At 40.7% G+C, this 18,709-nt stretch overlaps 1 protein-coding gene across 2 annotated transcripts in view; it reads right to left on the bottom strand.

The window, feature by feature from the left end:
• The window catches only part of DAAM2 (dishevelled associated activator of morphogenesis 2), a 209,919-nt gene that overhangs the window by 121,365 nt on the left and 69,845 nt on the right, over positions 1-18,709 (bottom strand). For both annotated transcript variants that reach the window (XM_075042929.1, XM_075042928.1), the window contains one exon: positions 5,758-5,960. In XM_075042929.1, coding sequence (XP_074899030.1) covers positions 5,758-5,931 — 174 coding nt within the window. In that variant the 5' untranslated portion in view covers positions 5,932-5,960. The remainder of the gene's footprint in view (positions 1-5,757; positions 5,961-18,709) is intronic.

The following is an 18,709-nucleotide window of genomic DNA, read 5'->3' on the forward strand; positions in this document are numbered from 1 at the left end:
TCATATTTTTCACCTTCATGGGAGTTCCTCTGTACAGCTTTTATTCCAAAGAGATTGAAGGAGAAAGAATTCACAAGATCCTCATTTTCTCTCTTCTCTTTACGGTCATAGTCACTGCCATTCCTTCCAGCTAGATACCTGGGCTAGCTCATCTTTAATTCAGAAATTGAGCCAACTGTGATGCCGTGAAATCCGCTACTAAATATTACGAGATCAGAGGTGAAAAGGCGAGAGACTAAGAATTGAATTTAGTTTATTTCAGGAAGGGACATAGTTCCATGTTCTTGTGGCTGGTGTTACAGAGCACTGCAGACAAAAAACAAAGTTAAAGTTTCAATCATCATTCCCAGCATGGGCTGAACACACTGAAGGTGCTTGATTCTGAGGGAAGGACAGAGCCCTTGATTCAGCACCTGGTTCCATCTTCATTTCATTGCACTCAGACAATACTACAAGGGAAAATACGTTTTTGATTTCCAGTGGCCTCATTGTTCAGGAACACATAGTAGTTCCACATGCATCTTCTATACAACAAAAGCTGGGGTTTCACAGTAGGGTCAGAAAACTAGATCTCTTCAGAGAGAGGAAGAAAAAGAAAAGTGTATGTTGCCTCACGCAAGCAGCAACCTACCTCTTTTGGCAATTAAAGAATGGTGGGACCTCATGTGGAGCTGTCATTTCAATGGATGAGAAGAAGCATAGAGACAGGCCAAAAGAGATGTTGGATAATTCTGAAATTTTCAAATACAGAGAGTTCATAAGTATTTATGCTGCTCCTCAACTGTACATGATGTAACTTAATAGGTACTTTTGGTGCCATAAGGTCTAAAGGTCTGTTCTGGAAAAGCCTGGGACGATGGTAAATAGTAAATATCAGTAAAAAGCTTTTGTAAATCTATAAAGTCAACAAAATCCCTTATTTAGGGACTCTGAGAAAAAAAGAAGAAAAAGAAAAAAACCTAAACCAAAACTAAAAAAGAAACAGGTTCGAATGCAACGTAAGAGAAACAAACCATGACAGCAGAATCCAGTCAATGTCCCACCTGAGCTAAATAGCAGAATGCTTCAAAGGCAGCCAAGACTAAGGCTTACTAACAGTAAGCATTTCTCAAATCTTTCCCAGTATAAGAATCTAATGTGGTGCACGTAACTGAGACAAGGATATTATCATTCAAGCTTGGAAGCTGTAATAATATGATCAACTTTGAAAATGGCAACTCAAAAGACAGCTCCACTTCTTCCCTAAGGACCTTCCATCCTAAAATAGACAATCTTGAACTCCACCTTCTCAAATAGCTTGACAATCTCGACAGAGCCACTAACAAAAGAAACAAAGAGAGAAACAACAGAAGCACAAACTCTTTACACTGCTCTTCCCTCTGCGTTAGCATTCTTTACATTTTTCTGCTTTCCCTGAATTGCCAGCATTTAAGTTACCCTTCTTGGGATGGTCTGAGTTCACATCTGAGATCAGGTTGCTGGTGTAAGAGAGATCTAGATGACAAAATCATTAGTGTCAAGCAGCACACCACCCTTAACCAACAAGAAGAGTCCAGGACTCTGAGGAAAAGGAACCAGAATCCACTGTGACAAGAACACACCGTTGCTAACAAATACGAACAAGGACATGGAGAGGCTGTTTCATGAAAAAAATTATTTTCCCTTGCCTTGCAATAGTTGTTCCAGATTCTTCTGCAACTCCTGTTCAGTCAATAAATCTGTACAAGGAAAAACACATGTGCTTAGCACAACCTATTTTGCCAGCGGGCACAAAACCAGCTTGGCACCCGCCAATAGACCACCAACTGCAGCAGCACTTTACTACATGGTCATATACACAGTGCCAGCTGAGAAGAGAGACAGGAAAAATGCAGAAGTGATGCTGGCTAGAACAGCCTTGATGGTCAGGTAGGGCCAGTTTTACAATTTGTGAGGTACACGACCACCCCACACACCCTATTCTCTAGAGCTTCTCTTCCTTGCCTGTTCATTGAGGGAGAGATACTAAAACCAGCTGTTCTGCCCTCTCTCAGATGGGTGAATGAAAGTGGTCCTTTGAAGGGCAAAGCTTCTGGTCACAAGTATTTTTGTTTGCTTTGTGTCTTGTGCATTTAGACTTCTGATGAGGACTTATCTGTACTTTTACCACTGCATTAGTCCCAAGGCAATCACTGCCAGCAGACAGCCTGAAAGCTAGTTCTCCTGTCTTAGCCTAATCAAAATCAGACCAAATCACCCTGAGCCATAGTCTTCATTCAGACCTACTCTCTGCACATGTTTCCAATGAAATAAATCAAGACTGAATTTGGCCCATGTCAGGAGTAACCCTTTATGTTTTAATTTTCTAATTGAGGAGACAAGGTCTAAACACAGCATCCAGCTTCAAGTAACACAAAAGCCTGGGATTTATTGTAGAACTATTTTTCTGGTTGAGTGGCGTCAGGAGCAGACGTTTCAGCTGAAATCAGCATCAGCTTGTCTTTTGAAAACCACTGCCTTGGTCAGAGTCCAGTTAGGCAACTGCTGTTACTCAGTTGGTTGGTCTGGGTGTATTCCCCAAAAAGAGCATCCCATACATCCACATTTGCCTCAGCCTGGAGTCTACATGAGCAAGTTTGCAAGCTCTGGAAGGGTCTTGTGGATCCATCACAAATAAAGGATCCCAACACATTCCTAATTTCTCCTCTTGCAAAATGTACATCTCCAAATTCATTTTTCATGATATTAATTTAAGGACCACAAGAACAAGAGAAGACATGCTTCTGGCCCTCAAAATGTCCATTTTCCTCAGAAAGGCAGGTAGACACATACTGAATGTTTACTGGACTGGAAAATTAATCACAAGGGAGGCTTTTCCAGCACAGCTAGGCTTAGCTCTTCTTGTCATTAACTCTTGTGTGGGAAAATGACCCAGATTTTAAGTGCGACAAGGGGAAAAATAAGGCTTTTAAAAATTCATTCAAGCACACCAATGTTTCATTATACCCTTTGTAGAGCAGATGGCAAGATAAGGCTATACCCCCTGGGCCTACTTCAGGGAGCTAACACAAATGCTCTTCTCACTACAGATCTCAGATGATGTTGGTGCCATAATTTCATTTGGGGATTTGGGTCAAAAGGCTTTACACTCAAATCTGTTTTTTATATAGCACAAGCGCACCCAGACTAGACCCTAACAGATAAGCAGCGGGGAGGCTAGTACATAGCAGAGAGCCCTCTCAGGCACTTCCAGGTCGCTGATTTACACTGGTGCATTTACAGACTGGATCTTTCTAATCCAATTAAAAACTCATCTGAGCTGTCGATACAGATGTAGCCTGTTCTATTTTAGTGTCTCATAGAATGTGCATTAATCCAGACCTGTGGACAAACTAGCCCTTCCAGGCAAATTCTGCATTCTGCCAGCCCAGTTTCTAGCCCAGGTTCTCTCACTCAAAAAGCTCTTACTGCTCTCATGTTACCTGCCTACCCAGGAACTCCTATAGACGTGCATCGCCATCCTATCTGAGTGCTTTATAAAACTGTGCAACATACACCATTAAGCTTCTGAAAAATCGCACTTTTCTCTCCCAGCTCACTTGTCATATAATGACAGCTAGGGTACTATCATTAAATATAAGAACAGGATCTATTTTCATTTCAATGGCTTCATTTGTTTGAAATCTATATTACAGGCTGTCAGGACATTTAATAAGTTATTGCATAGACCAACAGCTCACAAACTTCTGGGGCCAAAAATTTTTGCAGATGATCATGTATACTTGTCATTAAACTTTGCACTGAAAACATTATAAATTATACTGTTTAATAGACTTCCATAAGGCAGCTGTGAGCTGTTTTGCCACAAGCACATGGAACACTGGTATTTGCCAGGCATAAAACAAAGCTAAAAGCACCCTTAATACCACCACAAACTCTCAAACAACTCATAGAAACTGATATCCTTCTTAGTAAGCATTAGCCCAGCAGCAACTGAAACAGGTCTTTCACTATGACCCAAAAGTAAACAAGTTCAAGTTTTAACAAGCCAAGTTTAGGAGCAAAGCACATTTGTTGGTGATGCCTTCAGGAAGGCTGGATTGAATGCTTCAATGGATCTTGGTATTGGAAAGAGGTGAACTTTGATACAGCAATTAAAGTTTTGCATGTGAAAACCAATACTTAAACAGCATCCAGAAATAAATTGACACCAGAGCAGAGTACAGATTACACTCTTACTCAGAGATACCTGTCACCAAGCAGAATTCTCCACAGTCAGTCAGCTGCACTTTCTGAGAGAAGTTCAAGTAGTCTCACATAAAAGGCAAACTGACTTAAGTATAGACCAGGATTTTGTGAGATATCTCCCTGAAAGGAGATTCCTCATCTGCTACTTAGTCAGAAGCAAGTAGACTCTCTTCTGCTGCACACCCTATTCTTTCCTTCTCACACCCCTGCCATAAAATTGTCTTGGGTGCTAGGGAAGGTGGAAACAGAAAGAAATGGAAAAGAAATCCATACCAATTTACTATGTACACAGAAACCAACTTCAGCTTAGGAAGTCCTTGAGCTGAAAATTGTTGGAGGGTTGGAGAGTATCTTGGAAAAAACCACTCTATGGCCACATCTTATATTCTTCCCTAGGCATCTGCTTTGGACCCCATCTTGAAATAGGAGCCTGGGCTAGGTTGTCAGACCACTGATCTGATAACTATAGCTGTCTCTATGTTTGGTATGACGTACTATAGTTGCCTGTATGTTAACCTCCACTTGCATACCCAAATTATATGGTTATTTTCATTGCTATAGCACTTTGAAGCCATAGTAATGGACAAGAACTTACTGGGCTAATGTTGTAAGTGTAATGTAGAAGGATAATGGGCAAATTCCTCTACTTAATTCTGAGATCCAATATTTTCTGTTCTCTTCCTCATCTCAGTAGCACCACTCAGGCATATATACATTTACAGATACCTTACATAACCTCCGATCTCAGTGGTAATGAGATAGCTAATCAACTGCATCAAATGGGCATAACCTTTACTATGCAGACTGGAAAACAGCACAGCCCTATGACCTCTGCCTGTGTTTTTCTTGCAGGCTGAACAAGAGGGCAAAGACAGCCAAGTCATTTGATGCCAGGCATGAATAGCAAGTGCCTGCTACTGGAATCCACAACATTTACCACAAAAGCAAAAGACAAAGTTCATCTGAAATAACTGCTTCCCTTCCGGTTTATGTCTGTTGCTGCAACAGCACCATTTCAAGGTTCAAAGGCAGCTAGCTGATGAGAAATAATTAGCATGGTCACCTGATTCTTATACCTCACCAACAGTATGTTATTGATCAGCTGAACAGTATAGCCCTTATTTTATAGGCCCTCAAACCCTAAGATTTCCCACTGTACTATATTATACAGCAGATTTTATCCCAAAGTTGTTAACAAGAAATTGACTGTCAGGGATTCGTTCTCTAGAGAACTTATGAGGTTCCTTCTAATATGTCCAATCCTACACCTGGAGAATTGCATAGTGCTGTGAGAATAAATAAGCATATTTAAGAATTTTGTTGCAGTTATACCCAGTGCCACTGTCATCCGTCCTGTTATTTACCACCTTTCTCCCACCAAGTAATTGGTCATAAAAGAATGAAAAATAAAATCTTCAACCAAAGTTTTTTTCCTATCCCTAATAAGTCCCTTAAGACCTTTTACTCCACCTTTCAAGGAAGGAGTTCACCCACCCACTAAAATATATCAATCTGCCAACAGAAACTTACCACAAGTTCAGAGAATCTGGCATTGAGCTCTTCTGCTGGTGGGATCGGGACAGAAAACTCAAGGAACTGGAGGGGGTTATTGTCCTTGAGGTTGATTTCAGGGAGGTCACTACCCCCAAAACAACAAAGAAACCCCAATGCATGACGATTCCTCTTCCGGGGGGCCATGATCATGGTGTATGATGCTATCTTCTGATCATGTTCTGCAGGAAGGAAAAACAAAACAAAAACCAACAGAGATTAAATGATAAACAAGACTCTTGGATCTCAGCTATCACTGGTGTAACAGCTGGAAGAGGACAGAAGGATCTGAGACACAAAAGGACAAAATAAACACTCAAGTTAGACAAGGTAGCTAAGCTTTAATATGGTATTAACATGTTCTTGTATGGCAGTGTAGAATCACTTCTCCCAAAGTTTCTGAAAAGGTTTCACAAACTCAGTGTGGGATTCCCTGCAGGTAGATTTATCAGTAATGGTCAGTAGCCAAGGCTGAATGCTACCATTGAATACCAGTATTGGCCTTTCCCTCACTACTATAGTAAAGGAACCAAAGTATCAGAAGCAAAAAGCATATACTGGAGAACTTACCCACAATAAATGGAAGAATCCTCCAAAGGTATCCCATTTGGTCAAAATAAAACGAACAATGAAACAGTGAAGCAGAAATCAATTTTCCACCACTCTGGAGCCAGACCACCAAACGCTCACATATCCCTTTATGGCCAGGACTATCGCAGTAGGACCATTTTGTCTATCCTGTTTTCAAACACACATAGCTAGTTTGGGCTGCTTTATGTAATCAGGGGAGAAATTGCACAGCGCTAATGCATGCTTTCAGATTTACATTTCAGCTGCCAGATCCCATCTTGACGTGACACAGGCTTAAGACTTTGGTATCAGGAGGGTAAAGGGAGGCAAAAGGAGGCCTGAAGGAGGAGCTGGGAAGTGACTGATTTCACCACACAACACCATTTGTGAGCGGCCCATCCAAACAGGAAGTCTCCTGCCAGCAGTTTGAAAGGAGGGATCTGTGCAGTCCACAGAGAGCTGCATAGTTTGCCCTTTTAAGGAACTTGTTGTTTGACAGCTCAGAGGCTTATTTGTGTTACATTTTTTAAGGACTTCACTTTTTCACTTAATCTGCAGAATAAGCCATATCCTTAGAGAGTAAATAAAGCCTGTTGTGAACCCTAGCTCTGTGGGCACAGGGCAGGGGAGCTGGGAGGGAGTTAGCAGGTGAACCGAACCACAGGATGCTGGATGCTGTATCAGCAGCAACACAGCTGACCTTTGTCATCAGAGGAGCTGCCACCTGAACCTGCCCCACAATGCTTTGGTCTGTTTGCTTACCAGAACAAGGCTGCTTTGAGCTGTCATAGAGACTAAGTAGCTGTGCTAGGAAAAGCACCTTTAGGACAGCAGTTGCATAGTGGGACTTAACGTATTTCACAGAGCCAGAAGCTCTCCAGGGACTTTTTGTGTAGAAATTGGCATGCTTCCTTAAGAAAAAAACCAAGTGACAAACAACAACAAAAAAAACCCAAACCACCCAGACATCCATCCCTGTGGCACGACATGCTTGGCAGGAATCACCTGCCCTACTTTGTGCTGGGATTAATTTATCTAGCACCTTCCCTTATGCACTCGAGGGACATCAGCTGCAACTCTCATGCAGCTGAAAGTAAAGTGAGCTGCTACCAAGCACTGTCTTCTGGCATGCTCACTTTCCCTTGCTCTCTATGTCAACTCTGCAAGGGGTGGTATGTCTCAGCAGGACTCACTATGGCAGGGTGATGCTGGCTTCAAAAGGACATTCAGAAGAACATTGGATTCTCACTAGGAGATGCCAAAGGTCAACTTAACCCTGGAACCAGTCTCTGACACTGGTTCAATCAGCAAAACCCAAAATGCCCTCAAATCTAGCACAATGATGTACATGGCAACTTCTGTTTCCTCTCAGTGGTGGAGACTTAAGAGATTCAGTTCTTAAAAGATTTAACAAGAAAGCCTCAGAAGAAGTTGAACTTGTCCACCACAGACCGTCTTCTCAGGGACTACTCTGAGTGCAACATCCTTTATGGTCATCTGGTCATGAATGAGGTCAGAATCCATTAGTTTGACAAAAATTTGTTTTGAAAGGAACTCAAATCAATGAGGCAAACCTGATTTACATACAATATAACTACCATTGCATCAATTCAGTTGTAACCAAGTTCTGGCCCACTGCCTAGAGGCTTCCTCACCAACCATCAAAGGGCCAGCATTCTCTGGGGCATGGGCAATGAATCCTCCTTGGAAAAATTGGCTGAGTCATTGAAGTGATAGGACCATAATATCTTCCTTTATGAGCTCAGGTCAAGACTTTGGTAAGCACTCCTCCAAAAGAGGTATCTTAACAGAAAGTGAGTACTACATGAATGGATGTGAAGGTCAACATTTTCTACAGGGTAAGTACTGCCCTGGTCAGGGCACCACAGGTTGTCCTGTAGCGACATTTCATAACTCAGCTTTCATCTTCAGCAGGTTCACCTGAGATAAATGGTCAGTCTCCAGGCCTTCATCCATAATGCTGAAAAATACACAAGCTAGTGCTTGTTCCTGTGGTGTTGTCACAAAATTGGCGTTTGTTCCTTGGGATCCATACTTGAGAAACTCAGCAAAGCTACTCAGCTTTTACTACTCTGCAAAAGCATGCAAAGCTTACATGAACAGTAACCTTGTTTTGCCTCACTTTCACAAAGCATCATTCCATTGCACAACTTATAACACTGCATTTTCCAAGTCCAAGTCTATAAGCAGCATGCAGGAAATTCATACTGACACAGAGGGGTACAATGGCACTTGTTTATTGCTAGAACACTGTAACTGTAGATAGGTTAGGTGTCTAGATGCTTTTAAAATAAGAACAATTAAGGACAGCTAGAAAGGAATCCAGCACAGGTATTTTAGAATTGAATCACTGAATGATATTTCTAAGTGGGAACACAGTCTTTCTTAAGATTAAGTCTGCCAGTCACAGGATGCTGAGGGGCACTTACTTAAGTTGCACTGTTTATGCTATTTAAGTACTAATTACAACTCCTTGATTTTTGTTGGTGGATATAGTTTTAAACAAAATAAACATTTTCTAATAGCTTCCAAATTAATAATCTTTTCCTTTTCTTTCTCTCTCATTTGCTTTTTCTTTGTCAAGAACCAAATCTGGGTAAAATGTGCTTCCAAAGGATGGGGTGGGGGGTGGGGGGAAGGCAACAAAGAAAATGAAGAAAATAACATCTTTCATTTTTCTGAATGGTAATGGATAACAAAGCTGTCATAAAAATTTATGCAAATAACAAAAGGTGGGGGTTTTTACTCTAATAAAAGCTCCATTGCCTTTCAACTTCTTGCAAGGAAAGTGATTGTAAAAATGAAACGTGCAATTATCTGTTTCTATATATACCTCCAGTGAGAATCAATGGGAAATCTCTCTCTGGAGAGAATCCCACTATTACACATAAGTCCTTTCCACAGCTCTTCTCAGTTGTACTGTTTTACCCTTTTGCACAACACAAAAAAGTTGCCATCATTTCAACAGCTAACCACACACCCATTCCTTACAGCAATCCTCCTCCTGCTTCCCAGCCCCATCTGTGGTTCAGCTCAGGTCAGGAGTCACAGTCTGGAGCTTTGCCCAAGGTCTAATTATAACAACGTCCTCTCCCTCTGACAGGGCGTACGTATTCATTTCTGAACCATTTGGCCCAGTGACCAAATATAATTAAGCTAATGAAATTTTTCCAAGTCTTATCAGAAGGTTTAGCCACATGGGATGGGATCCATGCTAACTGCACACTAGAATCCTCTTTCAATTGCAGGTTCTAAATTGTTTCTTCAGTCTCACTCTTTTGTTCATTCTCATCCAGAAATTGTCATTTTCATGCAAACATATCCTAAATAAGCAACATTCCACAAAGAGTAAGACGCCTGAAACAACTGCTATGCCAGCAGCTCTCCTGTGCAAGAGAGCTGATTATCATAGTTTTGACCTCACTGTCCTGTCCCTCACCACAGTAAACAGCCAAAGCACAACTGTAACTAAAATAGAGAAAATTACTTTTGTATCATCACCTTTGGAAAAACAGAAGAAAGAGAGAGAACTCTGTGGGTTAGCTAAACACTTGAGGTCCTGCAAAATAAGGAAGCATTAATGGAAAACACTGATACGCTCACTTCCAGAGCTGAATCTCCACTGATCATCAACAGACACACAATGGCAGTGGATGTACCCACAGCTCTCATGTGAGTGGGAAGCATGGGACTAAAAGTATGATGCAGAATCACTGTCCACACTGGTTTATGTTAACAGGAGAGGAAAATAAAGTAAATCACTTCCATCTCCCTGTAAATCTGTATCTTTCTCTATGGCAGGATAAAACATATAAATGTGATGTATTATCACAGACGTAGAAAGAAACCTGAATTTGGATGGTTTGGAACAGAAGCCAAATCACTCCCCACCCCTAAATTCAAGTTAAATCTCTGTTATTCAACTATTAAATAATAAAACCACCAGAAGTTCATGGTATTATAATAGCTACCTTCATCATCACTTACTGATGATGAAATGGAGATAATAAACACCATGCACAAAATTGTCAAAATATATATATTGGGTAAAGCTAAAGAGCTCCATACTGACACTATGCTCAGTTCCCTGGACCATGTTGTTTCTCCAGTACACAGACTGTGAAACTATGAGCTTCACAGCATGTTCCAATTACCATGGAAATTTTCCATGTATGTCACACATAACCTGACAGATGTCAGATGCAATGTAAGGCAATTGCAGCATGGGGGATGGGGAAAGGGAGCAGGCAAGCAATCCATTTGTTCCATCTACAGTAGTAACCCAAATCCTGTGGTTTGGATTTGTCACTATAGTAAGGAATTTCCTGGGCTCCAGGGAGCAAAACAGCAACAAAAATCCACAAAGTTAAAACCTTTCTTTCCAGAAGGAGGGTGGTCCTTCCTGAAGAGTGCACCTGCCTACTATGTTGGAAAAGAAGGCATCAGACCCAAACTGGATCAACAGATCATAGGAAAGAAAATCCTGGAAAACAAGTGGGGCCTTGTGCAGCGATGGCCACTCAGTCCCAGCAAGCCATGGCCCACACTTAACAGTTCCACCAGAGGAGAAAGCTCAGCTCAAAATGCAGTGTGCATTTTGAAGCCAGTTCATGGGTTTTCCCTCCCAGAACACAACAAAACAAGGATGCAGATCTCAAGGGACTTGAGATGCAGATCTATAAGGACTTTGCAAGCCAGCCCAGGCACTCAGCTCTGGTCTGTTTTACACATCATCCCATCAAAACTGAGATGGCTGAGAATTTCAAAGCATTCCATAGACCTAAAAATTGTCTTCTGCTATATACATAGTATTATATATTATTAATACTTTATTTAATTTTTAATTTTTAGGGGTTTTTTTTCATTTATTTGCCTAGGAAATATGTCCTGAGATAAGAGAAAAGGCAAGGGCTATTTGAAGACTCTCAGGTGTAACTATATCCATGAACCTACTTAATGCAATGTGTCTGTCAAAAATCTGTTTATTGTTAATACTTTAAGGATGCTCAGGATGTGCTGGATGACTAATGACCACTAATGTTAGTCTGTTAATGTCCACAAATCCAATACCTCTCACCTGATACCAGCTTATCAACACTAAAAAAAGCTGAAGAACTCTAAGAGGCCTTTCCCTTCTGAAACATTAATTTGCAACACTTTCTCTGTCTTCCCCTGCGAATGAGGGGAAAAAACTCCCCTCAAAACAAAAAAACAAACAAAACCAAAAACCAAACACCAAAAGAAAACAGAAAAAAGATACCAGCAGGTTCCTCATGTTCCTCCAAATCCATTTATTTATCCAAATTGTATTCACAGAAAAACAATTTTAAAAGAACAGTCAGACCAAACAACAAATCAGCTACAGTCAGTATCATAAATCTGGCTAGTAATCATTTGTTATTTCTTTACACCTTTTTATCCACCTTATAATCAAGTACAGATTAATAATTTTCTATACCTGAGCTGACCGAACAATCCATTCATTCTTTTACCTGCTAAGAAGTTATTTTATTTTTACAAATGTATTAGTTTAGTATAACTCTGCACACAAAAATTTGCAGGGTGAAAACTAATCTGTCTTCCTAGACACCAAAAGCTGAGTCTTAATTATAATCTTGCATCTCATTTAGATGCAAGTAAATCTGCACATCTTTAACATTTCTGAGTGGCAATGTGCCCGCCGCAGCTTAAATTGCACACAAAACAAGTAAAATTACAATTTAAGTGTTTATCCAGAATACATATGTCCTTCATCTCCTCACTGTCTAAGCACACAAGATATTTGTCTAAGAGGGGAGGCAGAGATGTCCTACTAAACAGCAACTTTGGAGGCAGGAATACATTTTGCTTAGTGCTTATTATACCACAGGTTCCCATCCTAATTTATAAATTCCACACTTAGGCAAGCTTGCCAACAATTCAAACCACCATGGTGGTGGATCCAACGAGACTGCATGCCCCCTAATTATAAGCAACCTTTCTGGTTTGAGTGCAGTAGTCTACAGTCCTATCTTTCTTTCCTTGCCCCCTTCCTGTTATTACTTCCAAGTTTTCTAGTGTTGCAGCACTGTAGTTTCAGTAACATCTACAGATACCCTCCACTTCCTTCTCAATCAGAAAGTCTGGACTGTTACCAAGATCAATTTTCCTGTTTTCCTCGCCATGAAACACATTTGTTCTATTCATATATCTCACTAAAGATTACCCCATCCTCTTCTATTAACAAAACAAAACAAAACAAAAAGCTTCTCTTTCAGGCAGGGGAGAATTACAGTTTCCAATTCCAGCCTTAGTTCTCTCTTTCCTTCTTTTCTATCAGCTTTGGTTTTATTATCTATTTTTTTTCCACTGTTCCATTGCAATATCCTAACTTTCTTTCATGAAAACTCTTACACATGGAATGCCTTCTAGTAGCCAATTCCTATGCCTCAAACTGCAAAACTCCTCTCTTTTTTTAAGCAGATATTAAAGAGAAAAAAAACTTCTGAAGATACACCTACTGCATGACACAGGCTGTAAAGACTGCACCACACTGTGTGTATGTTTTATTTTTGTTGTATTATACTCCACCAGTATGCTTTATTTTTGTTGTATTGTACTCCATTGCCCTAGCTGTGGCACTGAGGTTGTAGGTTCTCAAGCATAGGGTCTTAGTTACCTGCTTAAATCAGTTATTGTACAGTGCCAAGTAGACTTATGGTACTATACAAATAGCAGTAAAAACAGTAGGTCAGCAAAAAGTAATCACCTGGCTGGAATCTGGCCAGGACACACCAGTTCACACCCCAGTAATGATTCTGCTGTAGAGGCAGCATTTAGCAGTGGCCACAAATCCAGTGCAGATACATTTATGCTTTATGAAATAATGGAATTTATGCAATTATTCCCCTACCACAGCATAAGCGTCACTAGATGGGTTGGTTTGTTTTGTCATCGTTGTTCTTCAAATCGCTGTGATTTTAAGAGCCTGTGGGAAATACACTACATAAAAGCAAACAGGGGGGAAAAAATCCAACAAAACCCACAGATGCCACCCCAGGACCCAATCATAACTGAGGACAAGACCATCTAGCAGTAAGTCTTTTCAAACACTCTCTACAATCCCCAAATTTTACTCTTGAAAGAATTCAGGTGCTGAAAATGTTATTTTTAGGACTTGCCAAGAATATACTGTAATCTCAGGGCCATGAATTCAGGACAAGACTACAATCCAAGTTGTGTCTGTGCTACCCAACAGAGCAGGTCTGACCTGCCTTTTCTGCAAGCTATGGATCTAGACAGCAGAGCCCAGGTTAGACTCTTTACTTTCTTTTGGTGGTAGGTACAACACTGTGATGCAATTTCACAGGATAGAGTGCCTTGGAAGCCGGAGTGTGAGATGAAGCTTTTATTCAATATAAGAATTCATAGACTGAAGATGAAATAGATCATGATGACATCAGTCAAGCATACATACACATTGACATTCAGAACTAGCACAATGCTCCTTCAGTTCCAATGCAGAAGACTATTTTCCTCTATAGGAAGATGAACTCCCATGCATTTTACAGGTCTTACGGTATGACATCCCTTTAATGTCATTGGTCTGAAACTGGCCCTAATCAGTAATGTCTCTCAGTTCTATCCATAAGACCAGCTCCCAAGAATGAGACACCCACATGCCAGAGCCAAGTCTTTGATCACCTCAAGAAAAAAGCCAAGGATAGAGTGATCTGGAAAACAAGCTGTCCCACTCAACCCTCTATGCCAAAAGACCAGAAATACTGGTAGGCAGATTAGCACTAAAGCTTGGTCTAGGGACTTGAAATCTCTGCAATATTTCTATTGGGAAGAGTGGGGTTTAGTTACAAGGGATGTGAATCCAGAGTTTCCCAGTAGCACTAAGACCTGCCACATTCATAAGAATGAACACACAAAACCCCATTACTAAGAATGTCCCTGTCTTGTTTGAGTCATTATAATTTTTCCATTCTGTCATTGCCCAATTATTTCCAGACATGATGTAACTATTTTGCCAAGGGATTTGGGAGTCAAAATGTTGCTGCTGTTGTCATCATTATCCTGGGTGCCTGAATTTTCCAGACAAAATAAGCAGCTGAGGGCATTAGAGTGCCTCTGCTGAGAGAGAAATAACCTGTAAGAACTACCAGTGTGCTCCAAGAAAAACAAACAGTAAAGGTCCAATTACATCTTCCCAAACTCCAGCTCATTTCCATGTGAAATGCTGTTTTCTTATTCAGACAATTAGTAGAAGAATGTTTCATCTGTTGTCCTATGTCATAACAGCATACAAAAATTGATTTCCATTCTAACACTGCCTTCAGGGCCACTACAGGACATTAAAGCTCAACTTGACTGGAAATATGTCTTCGTTATAAGCACTGGAAACTAGCCACAGATGTAGGTGTACAAGTGCTGCCTTCACTATTGACAAGCAAATCAATTACCTGCACTGGTAAAATTTTCCTGAAGTTCTCTCATTGGAAAAAGCAACTCGGTCTTTATAGCAAATGGGTATAACTGGGGGGAAAACCCAACACAGACAACATTTGGACTTTTGCATGTTTTTCCTGGATGGCACTGAATCTCTTCAAAACTAGTGTTCATCAATGCCACCTGGGAAAGCCAGGTTCTGTGCTGCAGATCTGCCACTTTCCTACTTAGTGCCCCAGCCAAAGTACAGTATATTTCTACATGTCACTGCAAACCTGTAAATAATAAAGATGGTGGTACTCAGTTCAGTTCCATATACTGAAAAGCCACTGATGGGGATTATAGTTAAAAGGCTTCTTTATTAATTCACTAAATGGAAGAAACAGTCAGTAGATGCATCACAAAGGGAACAGGTCTTGGGATTTTGAAGCTCTCTCCATCATAGAGATGGTTTCCATAGGTCAAGGCACAGACAGGGTCAAACTGTCATTGATTTTATGTACCTCTTTTTTAAGCTACTCAGATTCCAGAGTTGTCCATTTGGCACCAAAAATAAACCCACTCTAGAAAATGAAGTTAAGAAAAGGTCATATACAGCATTTTATTCCAGCATTTTTATTTTTGTTCAACATTCTCACAAGGGATACTCTGGGTTCAATGCCCTGAAACCTCAACATTACGCAAGTAGGTTTGAACTCCAAGCCAATAGCTTGGTGAAACTGTTGAACTTTTAACCTAACGTGTCTTCATGAAGAATGGATATTTGGAAAGAGTTCTGCTCAAGGATTTTGGGTTGTTTTCTGTGTGTATTTTTAAGCGGCATCCAGATAAAATATATTTTCTGGCTGCTGTAGTATTTACAGGAGGAGACTTTACACCAACACTGAAAGCTCGTTTCAGAGCCGTGACTTACTGCTTTAGGTTTTGGGGCTGTTTAGTGTTCCATGGCATTAGAGTGAACAAGGCTTCATCTATATTTAGGTCAAATTCCACAGAGCTGATGCTCTGAGTGACACAGGTAGTGATCAATTATGAGGGTCTGAAAAGAAAGCACTACCTAAAACCAGCCACCTTCCTCGCATGGTCAGTGGGAGCTTTTGGCCATCAGCAGTATGTTGGAAAGAGCGCAGTAAAAGGAGGGACAGGGAGAACCCCCCTAAAATATCCAAATGTGAGGATATTCTCTATAAAGTGATGCATATCCATGTGGTCTAGAGCATATGGTACACAAGGGTGTGGTGCCTACACCAATTGCTACCAACTCTATTCTACTGCCTTCTCCAGCCATACGTTAGGTAGTTCCAGTCTCCTGGATTCTCATAGCAAGAAGTCATGTCCACATCAAGGCCCTTTACTGTTCAATATGAAGAAAAGTTTAAATACTGAAGTATATCTAGAGAAGATTTCCTAGAACTATAACAGACCAGCACACTGTTCTTCCCCAGGGAGGGGTCATTTGCTTAAATGTATGCTTAGATACCCAAAGAAAACTGCAGAGAAGCTACATACAGCGAATATTTGGGTAGTCATCTCTGGACTTCTAAGTATCTACAGCAAGTCAATAGCCTGCCTGAAGATACAGCAAGTTATTTCAGCTTCTGAGCCCAAGCTACTTGCATCTTGTTCGCAAAGATTTGAGCACACTCCACAGAAAACCAGACTGCAGTATAAAATTCCCTCAGCTCCCCGCTACAGCTGCACACTACACGAAAAAAAAAAACAAAAAACCCACCCAGCAAAAAAACCAACCCTGCTTCTAAACAGCCACTTGATCTGGGTACATAGTCCTTAGACATGATTCAAAAAGAAGGCTCATTGTATACAAATAGAACAGAAGTTTACCCTCTATTAGAGAAGGGACATCATCTTTATCCCCTTAGGGCTGCAAACATTATTATTATTATATCCAGTGATTTATGTCTTTGCAGAACATGTACCAATATCACTACTTCTTGTCTCTAGTTCTGTCCAGCACTGATTTATTTGATAGATTGTACAGGGTTTTATCCAAATCATCACCTGCTGCTCTTTGTTTTGTCTTACCCTTTGGAAGCATATTTAAAACTTACTTAAATCATTAATTTTTCTTGCATCTTATATCTTAAATTTATGGATGGGATACATAGAAATAAAGACAGTAAACAATCATACATTGCCTCCTACAACAAGTTCAGGTCTTGACTCTGCTGCCCTGGTCAGGCAGGGACTTTTATAAGATGAATACATATTATGCAAGAATATCTCCCACTGCAAAAAGGCTGAAATTGCTGTTATCCCCATTTTCTACTTGCTGTAGAGAAGACACAGCCAACCAGGCCCAAAATCTTCAAGTAACAAGAAGTAGCAGCAGCACTTGACCCTCCCCCCTCCCAGAAGCCCATCTGAACAAGGAAGCACTCTCCATTTTCACACAACGCTTTGCACCTACCTCCCAGAAAAATAAGCGGGAATTGCAAAATGTCAGAAGCTCCGAAACATCAAGACCAACTATGTATTTGGCCTGGATGGCAAATCCAAGCAGGAATACATTATATGTAACCCAACAATTTGCATGCAAACTGCTAGCCTGTCACTGATTTTTAACTATTCACTGTTGGATCCATAAATATGAGATGAAAATGGCACTAGCACTACTGAATCCCCATGTTTTAATTTTATATCCCCCCCCCCCCCCCCCCCAGTCATTCATATTACAGGCAAAGGGTCCACCACACTACAGTGGTGCCTGGCAATGCTTGAAACAGAGAAAATTGTACAAAGAAGTGGCTCGATCTCCAAATCTCTGAAAACAGGATGAACTAGCAGATGTATAATGTAAACACTGAGCCCACACCACTGACACACTCTTCAGGGTGACCTCTTCCCTAGTGCTTGTTCTGTCCACACCACTGAGACACTCTTCAGGGTAACCTCTTCCCTAACATCAGTCAGACACAGCCTGTGAGAAGCATGGCTACTGCCCAGGAGATGTTCTTAGTGCTGGGTTTACAGTGTTACCAGCTATTAATCATAAAAAGCTCCACTGGGATAACCCCAGAATTAAACAAATTAAGCGAAGCAAGTCTAGAGAGGGGAGTCAGTGTGGGAAGTAGTTTTAAGGAACATTATTTTGTTTCCAAGAAAAAAATGGTTCTTCAGGCAGGATAGAGTCCACAAGGTCTTAAAATATCCTGTTCATGCTGAGATTTTGAACACAGGCAAAAAATTTCTACATTTTTAAGAGGTCAGGCATGATAAGGAAACAATTCATCTCTTACAGGGTCTACTAATAGCAGCACTAACTCTGCTTAACTCCCAGAGCACATTTCATATCCATATCAGTATTGCAGGAAATATTTCCAGCATCTACTAGAATACTTCTACAGTTTCTCTCCATTTAAATTGCAATAGTACAACTACATGGCGAACAGTTCTCAATCAAGTCCCAGAATGATGACCACCAAGTCACCTGTTTCCCAGAAAGCTGCTTACAGTAGAAGTGCCTTCCAAGGAAGTGATTTTCACAGTACCTCAGAAACCTCCATGCAAAAGAGGATGAAACGTAATATTGCCCAAATAAAAACAAACACACACACACACCTTTAGTACTGGGACAGGATCCACCCTGAGAAGCAGTTTTGTCTCATTCATTTAGTAGAGAGAAACCAACACTGACAGTATCTTGAAAATGATATCTCTTTGCCCCTTCTAACCGACCACTCTGGACTCTTTTTGGTCATTTATCTGAGTTGGAAGGAGTGTCTCTAAGGATCAAAATTTGAGCTTGAGTTACTAAATAACTGAATAGAGGGAAACCACTTATCACAGGAAATGAGGCAAAGGGCAAGAGGAAAGATCAATTTTCTAGCTGAAAGGATGATGTGCTCTGTGGGAGTACTATAGCAAGTCTCATGCTGTGGAAGGACCT

Source organism: Buteo buteo, chromosome 12 (assembly GCF_964188355.1).
Source record: "Buteo buteo chromosome 12, bButBut1.hap1.1, whole genome shotgun sequence".
In the NCBI taxonomy this organism is placed as follows: Eukaryota; Metazoa; Chordata; class Aves; order Accipitriformes; family Accipitridae; genus Buteo; species Buteo buteo.